A 16,221-nucleotide genomic window follows, 5' to 3' on the forward strand; every position below is an offset into this window, starting at 1 on the left:
TATATATCCTATTACCCTTACTTAATGACCTATTATCTTATTAGTTATCACGATTGCTATTTCTTAGCGCTAGTAACTTTAATAGCTAATTCTAGATATATAGCTTAAAAACATAGAAATACTTATTTTTTTACTATAATTAATATATCTTAAAGTTTTTACGCATTTTTCTTATAAGTTATAGATTATTTTAATATAGCCATTTTGATCCCCCTATCTAGATATATGGGTTGAGAGTTTATATAGGAAAAAAACCATTTTGATATCAAAATGCGCGGATCTAGGATGTTAGGGTTATAGTGTTAATCGGTTATAGCGATTAATGCGATTAACTAGTAATCGTATTAATCGCTCCCTTAAGGTGATTCACGGCGATTATCGTTAAATCGGTATAATCGCGTGTAAGTGAGGGTGTTGATAAATAAGAAAAAATGTGGGGTGCACGTGAAGGTCGCATAACGGGCTGTAACACTACCCTGTAGCTCAGAGCTGAACCCAAACGGCATACCCTTAAAAGAATCGCATCCTGACGAGGAGGCATCGGCGTCTACCTATGAGTCGGCTGCCAGCTCGATTGTTCATGCGTACGGTGGATCGATATGTCGATAGATCCGGTACTACGTGCGGCAGCTTGGACACATGGCAGTTTCTCTATTTTCTTCTTATCTTGTTTGCCTTTATTTGTAGATTGCATCTTCTAGATACTCGTGCGTGCAGATCACGGAGGGGCTCCGATGATGAAGAGCAGAATTAACCATTCGTTGAGAAGAAGAACAGCAGAATGGATACATGTTGAAGCGTGTGATGAGCAGAGACAAGCCCCCGGATATCTGGTTTGACATCCGAGTGCATTCGACCATCCGGCCATCCTTGCCATAGCTATCCCCGAAACACCAGTCCCCAAGCCCCAGCTGTCATCATACCACATCTCTGCCCATACCCATCACGCTCTTCTGGAAAAGGAGTGTTGCCGATGGCGAAGACCACTCTCTTATGCGCCCGTGAAGGCCGCGGAAGCGGGGCTGTCCACCAGTTCAAAGCACTGTGCTCCACGTTTGGCAGCATCTGGGCACGTCGTCCCCCTCTCTTTGGCGGGAACGTAGGGCAGATAGTAAGTGGTACCGGCCAGGTTCACATTGTTGACCATGCATAGGAAGCTGTAGAACTTGTAGACGGGGCCGAAGTCCCAGCGATCCAGCTCCACCAGGAACCCTTCCAGAGTAGTCCTCCAGATGATGATACCCGTCATCGTAGGCAAAGTGTTCGGTTCCGGACGGGGATGCATGCCTACAAGCAGAAGGAAGTTTAGCTTCCTTCATATAAGCGGCCTCAACTTGATTGTTGGCCGTTATTGTTATTGTGAACAGAGTAGAAGGAGGAGGAGGAGAAAAAAGGGGGGGGATGGGTAATAGTATATAGCCAGCCCACATACATAATTTCAGAGAATGGTGCAGATCGTGAAACATGTGAAACAGCACTTCTCCGATGTCGATTCCGACTGAAGGGTCCTCGTAAAAGTTCAGTGCCCCCTGGATCAGTACCTTCATGTAGCGAGTGATGTCCCGGTGGGGGAAGGCCGCAACCAAGACGCCGACTATCTTCTCGTAGGCGTATATAGCCCTGAGCTCGTTTGACTCGGACAGATCCTGCTCAGTACTGGCGAACCTCTCGACGAGCCTCGGTAGCAGAGGCATTGTCTTCTGAAGACGGATCGGATGACGCTGTGGGATTCTCTCGTGCGTCGAGTCGAGAAGAATAATGAAGGATTCCCCTCTCAAGTCAAGCCCCTGGAGAGCGCGGTGTTAACGACAGGAGAGAATGTGATTCTGGGGAGATGAGTAGAGCTGAGGGTGGGGTGAGTCGCCGGCTCTCATCGTCGATGGGTGTTCATCTCTTTATATCCTGTCGAATGTCCGCATCGAAGACATTCTTTGCCGTCCGGAGCCAACAGAAGCGATTGGATATCCCTATCCATCATGTCGATGAATATGAACCCAACGGCAGTGATGGAGTGCTCTCCTCCTTTCATAAAGATGCGTAGTTACTATAGATACCCGGACCGGCTGCACCAGGGATTCACTGCTCTGGGAAAACGTCCTCTTACACAGCCATCGTCGGTCACAGAGGCCATCCGAGGACGGAAAGAAGACAGTGACAGGAATCAAGGGAATCGGCTCTCTGTTTGTGAGGCCTAGGCCAGTTCACTCTTGTTTGTTCGCCAGCTGAGCCACATCACCACTATATTCTCACGTTTCATGGACAGTGACGGACGGAATCGGATCATGGTCGAACCATACGGCAACTCTTCGTGACTCTCAGCATGATGTCAAACCGTCTAAGCATATTGACCACTTTTTGATCGCTTGACACGTATCCTGTTTGGTTTGCTGGATGTGTGCTCCTATTCACACATCATCCTGGAAGATTGATACTGTTCTCAAAGTCCTTGATGTCCATCACGTTTTATAGATCACGCATTGTTTACATGCGTATTCATCGGAGAAATTGGTTTCTTTTATATATATATATCTCGAACGTCTAGAGGAAGTCGATGGAAAACATCCACACGTCGGCTGAAGAGGGTATTATTTTCGTCTAGTTGTCTGAGCTTGTGCTGAAGTCAACAGAGGATGACGAGGTTCGCAATCTGAGAACGTACCCGAAGAGATTTAGTCGCTATGGAGGTGACAGAGGTTTTTCCCTTACAATGGCCAACACTTGTGATGACCGGAATCGAGACACGAGGACAGCACAGAGCTAGTAAGACCCGGCCCTCTCCTTCCACTCAGGAGCAGGAGCCGACTCGACGTCCCCGAAGCCAGACTTGGAGACCATGCCGACCGTCCAACCCAGCCCCTTGATCTGCGCACCCTTCTCCTCCATAGACCACACCGTGATAGCGATAGTATTGGTGCCGTGATGGTTGACAATACCCTCGGGGATGGGATAGCTCTTCTGAGGGCCGATGTGCGGGACAAACTTGCCATACTGGTAGCCGTTGACAAAGATCTGGACGCGGTAGCTACCCCCTGATACATCACTGTCAAATTCGACCGAGAGTGGGATGTCGTACCCATCGGGCAGGTCGAGGTCGAAGGCAGCAGAGTAAAGCGTGATGCCGGCGGCGGACGAGGCGTCTGTGGGGGACCCGCCTTCCCAGTCGCTCGACGGCGGAGAGGGGAGATGGTACCCCTTACGCTCAGCAAACAGCCCTCCCTCGTTGAGGGGACCACGCGTCTTGTCAGGGTAGCTCTCCCCTCCCAGAGTCCCCTGGACCTTCCACGTTATATCTGCGGCGTCGTGCGAGGCGAGGTCGTACTTGATGATTCCACGGGGCTCCTTCATGGAGTCCTCACCAATGACGTAGTTCTCGTTGATGCCCGTAAGGTCGACGACGACGGTGATGACGTGCTCCGTACCCTCCGACAGGCTGTTCACGTCGAAGGTCGAGTTGCCCACCGAGTCTGCAGCCGTGCCCGTCCACGACCCCAGGAACGTCGAGTCCAGCCACACAGACGACCCGGACGCCAACCCGCCCTGTGCAGAGATATCCAGCTTCGACTCGTTCCCGTTGGCAGTGAAGTGGCCCCTGAAGAGGACCGAGCCGGCCTGGAACCCATAGTCGCCTGCGCGGAGGGACACGGGCGTGTCGATCGCGCCAAAGTCGTTGGGCGACGTGGTCAGGTTGGCGTCCACCCAGGCACTATCGTCGTAGCCGTCTGACACTTCGGGGAGGGAATCGATCTTCTTCCAAGACAGGCTCTCCAGGCTGGGGAGGCTGATTTCCGGCTTGGTGAAGTCCACGGTCGCCTTGACGGCGTCGGTACCGTTGACGCGCGTGAAGTCGAGGGTGTTGCCGTTGAAGCTGAGCGCCTTCAGGTCCGCGGGCACGCCGCCGATGACCTCAATCGTTGTGGTTGCGTTGACGTCACCCACTATGTTGAGCGTGTCGCCGTCGGCCTGGGCGCTGCGCACGAGGTAGCCTGCCTTGAGGATGATGTCGGATGTTCCGTAGTCGCCATCGACACCGGTAGACGGGACCCAGAAGTCGTAAGCTTCGTTCCTGTCTGCAGGGAGTGTCGAATGTCAGCTTCTCTACCAAGCCGTTGGCGAACAGAAGGTGAGCCTACTCAGGATGTAAATGTATAAACCGTCGCGCATCTTCACGACCTTACGGTCGGTCACATCATCTGAGATGTCGAGAGAGATGATGATGTAGTCATCATCTGATCGCTCCACGCTGACTCTGTCCCCCTGGAGGATAGAGTAGTCGCTCTTTCCGTCATCCTCGACGGCAATCTCATGGTGCTCGTTGGGTCCACCGTAAAGCACGAGAACAGTCTTGTCGTCGTATTTCTTCCTAGACGAAGCAGTCAGTCAGGCGCACTGTGGACGAGCCTGAAACAGACCTCTCACCATGTGAAGACCTCGGCAGAGGAGTAGACGAGCTTGTCATCCCCAACAGGATAGTCACTGAGATGAATCTTGGAGTCGCGGCCGTTGAGAACCAAGGTGTCATTCCCCAGCTGGGGGATCTGGATGTCACCGTAGTCCACCGTCTTGACGGTCAACTTGTATGGTGTAGAGTCGACAGAGTCATAGGTCGTATGTCTTTTCTCGATGTCTCAGCAAAAAAAAAAGAAAAAAAAAAGAAACTGGATCCTAGAATTTCCTGTCTTCTAGAAACCCACTCACCTTGTGATGTAAAACTTGGTCGTGTTCGTCGTCGCGGGCGTGACAGTAATGTCCTCAGTATCAGTATACTCGAGCGACGGGTTGAAGCGGTCGGCTTCGAGATACCCAGGAGACACGTGGAAAAAGTTGGCCTGGATCTTGACCTCGCTGTACTTTTCGCGCCAGACGAGTCTGTCCTCTGTAATCTGAGCGCCGTAGTCGTACGAGGTGAAGCCATCCGAGTGGCCGAGGTTGCCCCAGTTGGTGCCGCCGTACGTCTGTCGAACAAGTCAGGTACATTCTATATCATCATTCAGGGATCAGGAGAGCCTGGGCCGATGACAGACCATGTAGATGTTGAAGATGGTAGCTCCGACGGCATAGTTATTCTTGTAGAAGACGCGCTCAAACTCCATGTTGACGAGGGCAGCGCAGCTCTCGAAGCCAGCCGTAGATCCCCAAGCCTGGAAACCACCACCTTGGAACTAAGCGATACAACGTCCGTGTCAGCACATCTTTCCAAGAGCCGGGCCTGCACTATGCCAGCAAGGACATTACCTCCGGTATAGTCAACGGGGAATCCGGCGCGAGCTCATTGTTAAAGGCCAGCCAGCCCTCGTCGATACCGCCGCTCGGCCAGGCGGTAGGGTTCTCGCAGTCGAAGCCGACGGGGTACGAGTCGAAGCCGTAAATGTCTACGTCGGCGGGGGTGCTGGTGGTGATGTACCCCTTCATGCTGGCCTCGTTGTTGAAGAGGGGCACGACGATGCCGGCGTCGGTATACTGCTTCTTCACCTTGTCCCAGTAGTCGTAGCTGGGCAGCTGGTACCCCTCGGCGAAGTCGGTGTACTCGTTCTCGATCTGCACGAGGATGACGGGCCCTCCATTGGTGATCTGCGCGTCCGCCACCTTGGCATTGATCTCGCGCATGTACAGCTCCGTGGCGGCCAGGTAGTCCGTCCCGTTGGTGCGGAGCGTCCCTTCGACCCGGCTCAGCCACCCCGGGAACCCGCCACCGGACACCTCGGCGTTGACGTAGGGGCCCGGACGGACGACGACGTACAGTCCCGCCGCCTTGGCTGCCGCAAAGAAGTTCTCCTGTGAGAAGATGCCCTCGGCCAGGAACGTGCCGCGCTCGCCCTCCAGGAGCTGCCAGTCGATGTAGATGGATACGCAGTTGTATCCCGCTGCCTTGATTTTCTGGAGCACGTCAGGCCACAGTCCCGGCACGGGAAGCCGGAAGGGATGGATCTCGGCGCTGAAGATCATGACGCGTTCGCCGTTGATCAGCAGGCTGTGGTCGTCCCATGTCACGATGTCTTGCTGTCGGGTGTTCAGTACGGTCCGGGCCCGGGCCTGAGTGCAGAGGCCGAGGCCAAGACCCAGAGCGTAGAGTACTGACTTGGACAGGATCATTTCTGTCTCTGTTTGTACAATCTGTCTGTATGAGACTTGTCTGGGGGGGAAAGAGAGAGAAGGGGGGGGTTGAAAAGCCTGAGAGAGGAGAAGAGAAGAGGGGAGATCTTACGACTTATACGCACCAACATCGGGCGTCATCCCCCATCCCCTGTCTACAACATTCATTCCCTACTGGCTCGGATAGATCTGAATACGACCTTTTCGTTGTTGCATTGGTAGAGTATAACATCGCACCTAAGGCAATGGCAAGCAACCAGCAAGCACAGAGTGAAAAAGAAACGAGACACAAAAGATGCCGCGCAAGGCCTCCCTCCCCCCATGACCAAGCACGACGTAAAGTATGCGGGGACGACGGTTCGGCAGACACATCTTTATTGGGCAATTGGTCCAAGGCGCACCACGTCGTATCATCATCTTGTCTTCCGCGCCAGTCATATCCATTTGCCCTTTATATTTGTCCCGGTGGGATCTTGACCCGAGCGCATTTGTTTGCTTCCCCGCATGTGGCAGCGGGAGCGGAGTCGTTCGGTATTTGATGTTAAATTGTGTCATTCTTGGTAGGCGACCTGCCAATACGAGCATCATATCTGACACGGACTGTGTTGAATCGTCTGGCACATGCGAGAGAGCAATGGCAATGACGCCAATAAAAAACCACTTGTCAGGTGTAAGAATCCCGAGGTCATGTAATTCAATAATATGACACAATGTGATCAACCGCTGTATGCACAACTTGGTAATAACAGTGAAAGAAACAAGACAACCAATACCCCAACGCCGGGAATGAGGAGAATACAGATACAAACCGTCGCCGGAGACGGGAAGAGATTTCACCCCCCTTTTCTTTTCGTAAATCCTGAAATGTACAATAACCTACAATTCATCCCGGTCCACTTTAGGTAGCTCGAATCTCCATTGTCGCGGGCTGACTGGGAGACCTAGCCAGAACTGGTACAGCCTTATCGACTCGGACAGGATAATGTGGTACCTGCATGTTCTGTCAGCAAATGCGGACTGCGACAAGGGGGGGGAGGAATGTGAAGCAGAATCAGAAGGAAGAGGGTGTAGAGGAGGGTGTAACTTACAGAGTGATTGGGAAGCGTATCCAAGCTCCGACAACAAGCTTGAACGCACGGATCATCATACCGAATTCCTGGTCGAAGACATCGGCAATGGGTGCATCAGCTGGTAAGCGAGTGCGTCTTTTGAGCTGGGGCTTGATAAAGTCCTCGAGGGGCTCCTCCTCCTCCTGCTCGATCCCTCCGACCCTGGCAACTCTCTCGTCTGAGTTGATGACGGCCTCCTCATCGGCTTCGAGCATGGTGCGGAACTTGGCTAGCGAGCTGAGGGACTCGCTGAGGCGGGCGTACGTGTTGAAGAGGGCGACAAGCTCGGTGCGCTTGAGCGGAGGCACATCCCCGCCGGCATTGTTCTTCTCGTCAAACTCGAAGAGGACTTTGAGGGCAGTGCCATAGCCAGCCGTCTGAACTTTACCCCAGAGCCGGCACTTGTCGCAGCCGACACAGTCCATCAGACGGCTGACGTTGCGGAAGCGGTTGCGGAAGTCCTCCTTCAGAGAAGGCCCTTCGCCATTGACGAACATGAGGCCCTCGTTAAATAGCTGGGGAGCCTCGGCAGCGCGTCTAGCCACGTCGAGGGCCTTGGCGCGCGTCGATTGGTCCTTGGAGGCATCGTCGTTGCAGAAAGTGTAGTAGGCCGGCGACTTTAGGTGGGGACCCAGCTTGGCGACGGCCCTGGTGACGAGGGCGTAGTTGAAGTACAGGTTGCTGACGCGGTCCGGGTGCTTGTGTAGACGCCACTCGTAGCACGCCTGGTTGGGCTGCCACTCGCCTGTTGTCTGGTTGAGGAAGTCCCAGCACAGGTGGGCACTGATGCTGGCGTGCATGCCCGAGATGACGCGGTAGAAGACGCGCTTCTCCAGGCACTGGTCAGCCGAGGGTTCGAGAAGGTCGGTGCCGGAATCTTTGGCGTCGTTCGGCTTGCTCAGGCGCTGCAGCTGTGACACGGAATCGAGAACCTGGCGGAAGTCGTGCTCGGCAGGGCCCAGCTCCGACGAGGAACCGACGTTGGCCGAGGTGGGGAAAGAGCTGCGTTGAAAGCAGTTCTCGCGGTAGATGGCGTCCCAGACGTCGTGGGAGCCCTCGCCGCCGTAGCCGGTGAAGCGCTCGGGGTTGCGCAGGAGGCTGACGTAGTCGCCACCGGCGCTCTCGTCCTCGGGAACACAGTAGTCGCGATCGTCATACTCATCGTCGTATTCGAAGACGCAGCTCTCGCCGACGCCTTCGCCCAGGCCGCCTTGGAGCGGCTTGCCGTGCTTCTTCTTGCGTCCCGACTGGCCCGGGTGCTTGGCCAGCGGGCCCTCCAGCTTACTAAGCTCGCTGGCGCGCCAGACTTCGGGCACGTCGTCTTCGTTGTCGAGCGTCTCGACAGCGCATCCAATGTTTCCGCATATACCTCCATCGTCGTCCCAAAAGGGGCACTGTTTGTTGAACAGGTTCAGTCGGTAGTGGGAGAAGAAGTCGGTAGTTCGTGTGAGGTCGTCGAGCGAGGGTTTGATCTGCGCATTGACCTGGTCGAGGGTGGCGTAGGAAGCGCAGGCATCTTCGACGATGGTTCCAGAAGAGAACTGATTCCGTCAATGTCAGTGATAGACTCAGTGCGAGCACTCCCGATACATGCTTAGAAACATACGCCACAACTGTCACTGCTATCGCATACAGCAGGTGGGGCCCAGGCAGTAAAGATGGCCAGGTAAAAGAGCCTGGTGGCCGATTTCATGGTGGCGGACGGGATGCACGCCCAGAGAATGTACTGGTGATGGTGGATGAACAGAACAAGAAAGTGAGCAGTATACGAAAAATGGAAGCCGGAAGAAACACTGGAGCCGGAAGAGAATGCAGAGCCTTGTAGCAAAGGGGTCAGGGACTTTTATTCCAACAAGGAGAAAGAAAGAAAAAAAGATGCCACGCTGGCGAGTCGGCGTCTTGACAAGGTGGATGCCAGAAGAGGCGACAATTGATGGCCTGATTGGGAAAGGTGGCCTTATGCCTACATGTACGAGGATTTAGACCGTGGACCATACTCGTACTTTCCATCCTTCTTTTTTCGTGTTGCTCCTTTTTGTGGGGGGCCTTCTGGGGCGACAAATGGCACCACTACTCCGTACTCAGGATGACTCATGGTTAGTCTCATATTCGGGTATGGGCCAACCTTACCCACCTTCACACGAACGGATAGTTGTATATATCCTTGTAAGCATATCATGTTCATGCAAAAGAACACACTCACATTGTCCGCCCGTCTATACTGATATTCGTCTCTACTCTAGCCTTCGTACTCTCGTCAGATCTCCAATGCACACGGAGCATTCCCCATCAACCCCCCCCCCCTGGAGCCCTGGCCCGCACTTCCCTATCACCGCTGTTTCGCCTTATTTCGTCGTCATAGCATGTGGGGCAACAAGCGGCCACAATGGGATGCACAGCGACAAGTTGTTTAGCGGCAAATGTGCTAGGACTAATAACAAAGGCGAAAAAAAAAGTACGAGTCAAGTACGACACGCGCACGGGACCAGCTAACAACACGGTGAAGAGGAGCAGGGGAGGGGGAGGATTAACAAGTCAACAACATCTGTTCAAACGACCCTCGCTAGCTACATGAATAATTCCCACATTCCCGGTCCTTTAGTCCCGACTAAACGGTCGACTCGTCCAGAAGAACGAGAGGAAAAAGGTGTAGCAACGTTGGGCGGGGGGGAAGACCGAAGCAGGAACCCAAGATTCGAACGCCGTCTCCATTATCATCAAAGTCCCCTAAAGCGTGAAAACAAGCTTCTTGTTGTCTGGTAATGGCTGCCTCGGACTTCTCTCTTCTTCTTTCCCCTACCACTCATTGATCCATCCGAGCATTGACTCTTTTTGCTCGTTTTTTTCTTCTCATTTCTGTTATTCATATTAAGGTATGGGTCCCATCACTGAGGGGGTACGTAGTTGAGAGGGCGCCTAGCAGGTCGCATAAGTCAGCAGCAACTCGAAACAGGTGGAGGAGAAGTTTGGTAGGGGAACACCAGTGAGGAGAAATTGGGGGGACCGACTTGAAGAGAAGAATGTGCGGCTCCGGCTCATGCACCTCGTAATGCTCCCATCCCAAGCTCTGCGTGATACCTAGGGCGCGCCATTCCTCTTCCCACAACAGCTTGAGCGTTCCCTTGGACGAATCGTGGTACTCCCTAGGGATAGCACGGAGCATAGCCTTGGGAAGCTGGACGTGGCGGTACTCGTACTGGTCGTCGCTGTACCTGCACTGACAGTCAGAGGCTGCTTTTTGCTCGCTTGCTCGAGGCTGTTGACGTTGCTGCTACGGCGGCTGGCGCCGCAGCACAGGACGGGGACTAACCGAGATGAATAGTGGATAGAGTCGATGTATTCTTCTAGACGGGCACGTTCTGAGTCGGAAAGTGGCCTGGGCGTCCTGTTGCGGCGGGTGGTGTCGATGTCCATGGTTGCGATTTCGGAGGGAAGGGGGGAGGAGGTTTGCTATTCAAGAGTCGGTCTCGTGGCTGGGAGGGGGGGTGTCCGCCGGTTGATATAATATTTAGAGAAAAAAAAACAATCCTGCGCCGCGTCTACGCAAGCGCGCTCTCTCTCTCCCTTGCCGAGAGGATCGGGGGGGTGTTCGTCTAATTTGTCGTCGTCGTCTTCTTCTTCTTCGTGTGTATCGTCGCAATATGCGTTGTTCCCCTGGAGAAGGAAAGCGAGGAAGAGATGGGGATGGGAGGATTTGTTGTGGAGTGTGGTTTGTTGGAAAAGAGACACACACACCGCGGGGCAAAGCATTACGGTGGGAACCGAAGAGGGAAGCAGCCCAGACGCACGACGGTGGGGCACCAATACAGCCCACGGTCCACGAGAACGGTCTGGAGGCTGGAAGTTGAAATATACACGAGTTGTTTTCTTCTTTTTTCCTCTCCCTTCTTCTTCTGTCCTTCTCTCTTCTCTTGACTCCTCCCCCCCTTTCTATTTCAATTGGGTGGCAAGACAGAGAAGGAGATGACGACGTCGAAAAATTGATATCCTGTCGTTTCGTTTTGATAGAGGCGGGGGGAAACACAGGGCAAAAGGTACATGGGATCGCGACGACGCGTGGGGAGCTACTAGTAACAGGATAACAGCAGTGCTACTAGGCTTCTTCCACGTATACTCTAACTACTAAGAGTATTAGTAGAGAATGTTGCAGAAAGTAAACACCATCTCGATTGGAGCCAAAATGGTCACTGGGAGCTTGTTTCGGCCCTTCGGGTGAGCCCCACGCTGACATTCATCAATCTTATGCGTCACACTCTGCGTCTCTCGACGCGTCTCCATGGTTCTGGGTGGTCTCCATGGTCTCTCGCACCATGCACGTTTCCATCTGCCGCCTTCCGCGTACATGTATTATACGATACATGATACACTAAGTGGCAGTGTGACAGCGGTCACATGCATTCTCGACCAACTACGGACACGACATCCGTAATCAGACAAGCATTCAAGACATCTCGGGATACAGTCTCTAGCTCATCTGGCTTTTCATTCCTCATTTCATCATCATTTGTAATAGTGGTAGTAGTAGTAGTAGTAGTCGTACGATATGTGAAGAAATGAATAAACCGTCTGATGGTTTCCTTACGTGCACCATCATCTATGGCACCCGTCTGCGCCTCGTCTCCTGCTGTCCACCTGGCAGGTTGACATTGTGAACGGCATTGCCGATCTTGACTTTCACCCCTGCCACGGGAACCTGCCACGTCCTCACCTCTGCAAACTGCTTATCCTTGAGGACCCTTAACGAGCGCAGGCACATCTCGCCGCTTGGCCTGCCAAATGACCAGCCGATCGAGAGGTGGAAGGCTGCACCGACAGGCTCATTATGTTTCCTCTGGTAGAGTGGCGTGTGGCCAAAATGCGAGGCCGTCATATTGCAACGTGTCAAGATGTCGAGGAGTTGGGCGTTTTGCGGTGCAGCAGTACCAGCGGCAATTTCCGCTTCATCTTTGTCTCCATCAAAGTCAACGTCAATTTGACTCCTGTCGCCCGGTGTCGTGACTCGAAGTATTAGAAACGACCGGTCCGAGTCGGGCGACGTCCACCACGCAAGGTCACAAGGAAGAACGTGGAAGGGCCTCACACGACTAGAGCGCACCGTCGATGTGATGCGGTCGAAAAACTCGTTCTTTTCAGCCGTACGGAGGCTCAAGGGACGCGAGAGACTGATGTGCAAGGGCAGAGGGACACCCAGGTCGTTGATCAGTAGACTGTGCAGTTTCACCTCGCCGCGGAGCTCGTCCTCGACGCTCTTGAACAATCGCGTAAGTACATCATGCTGCTCAGTTGTCGGGTGCCCTGAGGGGGAAGCATTGGCTTAGCAAAAGCTCTGGGTGGTGCGGCATGTACGCCGATGGATATCACATACATTCAACGTAGACGTGCGACGGCCAATTGCCCGGCACATGAGGATGCACACGCTTGCGGCCCTGGTGAAGGCTCGGGTCGTCCGACACGCTCTGACGCACCGTCGAGGCGTAGAGATCGCGGAACGAGTCTGGTAGCGGGGGTAGCTTTGCCGGTGCCTCGGCACTGTTGCTGGAGTTTCTGAACTTGTCACCTGCCTGATTCTTGCTAGAGGAAACATCCGTTGTCGCCTTGATGCGCTTGCCCGGTGGTTCTTCATCAGTAGAGCTATCTGACGAGTAATCGACGAGGCCCATATCGAGAAGCAAAGAAGGGGGAAGGAGGGGATGGAAGATGGGTGAGTCGTTATAGCATCGGCATGATGTCCTATGTCGTTCTGTTCTAGCGAGTGGTCAACGCATAGTAGGAGTCCAAGTACACTGTGGGGTGAGCTTTGGAGGTCCAAGAATCAGGTCTGTGCTTGGTGAGACGGATTTCTTAGTAAGAAGGGACGAGATCGACGATGACGTCGATCGGCCTTACGCGGTGTTGTGTGGCCCCGGACTCCGTCTGTACTACCGGGTAAGTCTCGGCCAGAAATAACGAGAATGAGGCAAGAGGTGTCATGGATGCTCTTGCCATTTTTGACATGATAGAAGCTGTTAAGAGACAAAGAGAAGGAGAATTGATGTGAGCAGGTACATGAGCGACCCCATCATCTTTCATTCATCGTCCTTCATCCATCATCGCCATCCACCAAGGCGGTCAATATACTTTGCTGGTTCCTCCTCTGTCGGCCTCCTGTAAGATACTAATCACTCCAAGCACACACATCGCAGTCGGGCCGCTACAACTTCTGTCAGGCATGGCGTATACCGTCTCAACTACTATTATGACGGTTCTCAACGTAAATGGTACGACCGAACGGCGTCATGGATAGAAAAGGACAGCACACGAACGTGCCTGATTTATATGGCGTGAGTTACGTTTTTCACGGGCAAAGCTTGTGCTAACTTCTATTCCTCTCTCTCCATCTCTATCTCTTATCTGGTCGGGGTAAGAGGACAGGAACCAAACACATTCGCAGGGGTCAAAAGAAACATTATACTCTCTGGGTGCACAGCCCTCAAGTACACGTACACAGCGACATGGACGGAACTTTTTTCTCCAACTAGTCTTAACACAGGTTGCGACATAATATATCCAGACCAAATGGGATGGCGCAGCAGAGTGCATCGATCAATAGATGCTCTCTCATTGATCATTCTGTCCATGGCCTCCACCTGTACCGCCTTGCCTCGTCACAAGTCCGGCAAGCGACACGCACGCTTTCCCCACCGACCATCTCCACCCATCCATCATGCGACAGCCCTGAGGTCGCCCAAGGGTCCAGATCGCCCTCCAGCTCTGCTGCAAAGGCACCACCAGAGCGGCGGTTGTTAGCATTTGCGAATGAGAATGAGATGTGTGTGTGTGTGTGCTGGTACGGGATACTCTCGCTACGTCGTTAAAGGTGGCATGCATGTTACTCGTACTGAGTATTTCACTGGTGCGTTTGAACCTTTTTTTCCTTTTCTCTTTATCCTCACTGGCCATAAGAAGGACACATATCCTCTTGCTCATTTGTGTGTCCCTTATTCCTTCCATGTCGACGACTCAACAGCATTACCACCATTATCAAACCGTCTACCCCAGTCTACACCATAATACCATATATTACCGGGTCCAGTCATAACCCGCATTGCATGACTCTTTCATATACAACATCGACTGATTAAAATCTTGTGTATTATTGAGTATCGTCCACGCATACAAAGAGGAGAAACGAAGGAGCAAGGAGGAGAAGAAGAAAACCCTGGCCGCCGTCTTTATTGCCATCAACATGTCCAGCAAGACCAGCATCGCCAGCAGCGACAAAATGATCAAAGACCAGCAAGACCAAGAATGGGTAAGGCAGCCGCATCCACCCCCTCTCATGCACGTTGTCGACACAATTCAAAGCGCATCAATCCGAGAAGCAAAAAATGATTACACGTATTATCCTGTCCATGCTATCATTAGCCCTGGGGCCAATTCTTGACTCTTTTGGGCCCCCCCCCCACACCCCGACCCCTCCGACCCCTCCGACGCTGCCGAACCCACAACTTCTGTGGCTTGTGACGGCATCTGCGGCCGGTTGCGTCAGCGTCACCTAAAAAGCTTGTTCTAGCCTGTCTTCCCACATCACTCCACTACATCACTACACGGATCTTGACGTTACTCAATGACTTAAATCATGCAAGAATCAATCTTCTGATTTCCTTCCTTCTTCCTCTGATCTTCTATTTCATTCTATATCGTATTCACACAACGACCATCACATAATTCACGCACTTACTCGTCCCATATTCAAACAGTCTCAGAAGTACACCTCCGATCTATACGAAGCTCTTGCTGCCTCAACCGCCACCATCAATCGTACCACGAGCAGCAGCAGCAGCAAGCCCCCTTCTCGCAAAGAAATTCCTCGACGTCCAATTCCCGAGTTGGTGATCGACAAGATGCAGCAGACGCTCAACAGGACGCCCTCCGCGGCCAGCTCTAGACCTCCGTCTTACCGCTCTGTCCCTGCGCCTGGCCACCACTCCGGCAGCAGCAGCAGCGCCTCGCCGTCGGCCAGAACACCTCTCACGCCGGGAACGCCATCCTCGTCAGCGAGCCGCAGCATGGCTTCGCCTTTGTCGAACCACCACCACCGCAGCAGCAGAATGTCTCCATCTTCCAGGCCACACGAAGCAGGCGGCGATAGACGTCACCGCCACTCACATTCGGTCCCCCGCTCCTCGCGCCACCGTCGTGGCATATCTCTGCCCGACGCCATTGACGCCCTTGACACCATTGGCGGGGCTTACCACCACGACGGTCCCTACGAGGCTACCCTGGCATCGCGCAACATCAACAAGAAGTACGCCCCCGTCGACGCTGTGCGCGAGTCCAACATGGCAGCTCTCCGCGCCACCCCTGAAGCCTACATTAGAGACAGCCTCGAGCGCCACGTCCCCCTCCAAGGGACTTCTACTGTGCCCAGCGGCTTTTACGACATTGGCGGCAAGCTTATGGACTATGAGGAGGGTGCGGACCTGATGCGTGAGGCTTCCGCGGGAGGCGGCGCCTACAAGCGATGGGACTTCATGGTAAGTAGACATAATTTTCCTTAGAAACCACATTCAAAAGATGTCTCTTCTCTAATAAGGCCTGACAGGATTATCATCCCGATGATCTCAAGGGCAAGGGTGAACCGTCCTACACATATGATCGGCTCACCGCCCAGAAGAAGGGTAAGGGTCTCCTGAGCCCTGAAAGCGCCGAAAGCTACGAGATGCAGGGCCGCATGCGCAGTGTCAGTAGCGGCGCCTACGACGCCCGCTCGTCCGGTCTGAGTGGTCACGGGAAGCAGACGCACGGTGGACTGGGCAGTGGGCTCAAACGTCGCTTTGGCAGTCTGCGCAAGAAGGACGACAACAAATGAAGATGTCACGGGGCTATCTTGATGTCGCTTCATCTGTCTTATCTTCTTCTCTTCTTGTTTGACATTTGGATTTATTCACGGGGGAATGCATATTTTTTTCTTAGACGGCTGGATGTGATATATAGTTAAGGAGTTCATACAGTTTATATGAAACAAGACTTTTGCTTCCCC

General features: G+C 53.3%; 6 protein-coding genes across 6 annotated transcripts; 1 reads left to right on the plus strand and 5 right to left on the minus strand.

Moving 5' to 3' along the window:
- Window positions 1-991: 991 nt before the first annotated feature.
- GMORB2_3643 (uncharacterized protein) lies at window positions 992-1,694 on the minus strand (the record flags this gene model as incomplete). Its single annotated transcript, XM_035465619.1, has 2 exons — window positions 992-1,287; window positions 1,433-1,694. 2 exons carry the CDS (start codon window positions 1,692-1,694, stop codon window positions 992-994), a joined length of 558 nt encoding a protein of 185 aa, XP_035323456.1.
- A 1,063-nt stretch (window positions 1,695-2,757) lies between these two features.
- GMORB2_3644 (beta-galactosidase) lies at window positions 2,758-6,090 on the minus strand (the record flags this gene model as incomplete). The annotated part of the gene is made up of 6 exons (XM_035465620.1): window positions 2,758-4,067; window positions 4,131-4,360; window positions 4,417-4,611; window positions 4,696-4,952; window positions 5,022-5,159; window positions 5,233-6,090. The coding sequence occupies 6 exons, from the start codon at window positions 6,088-6,090 to the stop codon at window positions 2,758-2,760; spliced, it is 2,988 nt and encodes a 995-aa protein (XP_035323457.1).
- Window positions 6,091-6,966: 876 nt separating this feature from the next.
- Window positions 6,967-8,892, minus strand: GMORB2_3645 (uncharacterized protein; the record flags this gene model as incomplete). Its single annotated transcript, XM_035465621.1, has 3 exons — window positions 6,967-7,081; window positions 7,179-8,740; window positions 8,806-8,892. The coding sequence occupies 3 exons, from the start codon at window positions 8,890-8,892 to the stop codon at window positions 6,967-6,969; spliced, it is 1,764 nt and encodes a 587-aa protein (XP_035323458.1).
- A 1,157-nt stretch (window positions 8,893-10,049) lies between these two features.
- Window positions 10,050-10,613, minus strand: GMORB2_3646 (uncharacterized protein; the record flags this gene model as incomplete). Its single annotated transcript, XM_035465622.1, has 3 exons — window positions 10,050-10,055; window positions 10,204-10,411; window positions 10,510-10,613. The coding sequence occupies 3 exons, from the start codon at window positions 10,611-10,613 to the stop codon at window positions 10,050-10,052; spliced, it is 318 nt and encodes a 105-aa protein (XP_035323459.1).
- A 1,180-nt stretch (window positions 10,614-11,793) lies between these two features.
- Window positions 11,794-12,859, minus strand: GMORB2_3647 (Phosphodiesterase; the record flags this gene model as incomplete). The annotated part of the gene is made up of 2 exons (XM_035465623.1): window positions 11,794-12,494; window positions 12,565-12,859. The coding sequence occupies 2 exons, from the start codon at window positions 12,857-12,859 to the stop codon at window positions 11,794-11,796; spliced, it is 996 nt and encodes a 331-aa protein (XP_035323460.1).
- A 2,223-nt stretch (window positions 12,860-15,082) lies between these two features.
- GMORB2_3648 (Pal1 cell morphology protein) lies at window positions 15,083-16,050 on the plus strand (the record flags this gene model as incomplete). The annotated part of the gene is made up of 2 exons (XM_035465624.1): window positions 15,083-15,715; window positions 15,784-16,050. The coding sequence occupies 2 exons, from the start codon at window positions 15,083-15,085 to the stop codon at window positions 16,048-16,050; spliced, it is 900 nt and encodes a 299-aa protein (XP_035323461.1).
- Window positions 16,051-16,221: the final 171 nt, after the last annotated feature.

This window comes from Geosmithia morbida, assembly GCF_012550715.1.
Source record: "Geosmithia morbida isolate 1262 chromosome Unknown scaffold_2, whole genome shotgun sequence".
In the NCBI taxonomy this organism is placed as follows: Eukaryota; Fungi; Ascomycota; class Sordariomycetes; order Hypocreales; family Bionectriaceae; genus Geosmithia; species Geosmithia morbida.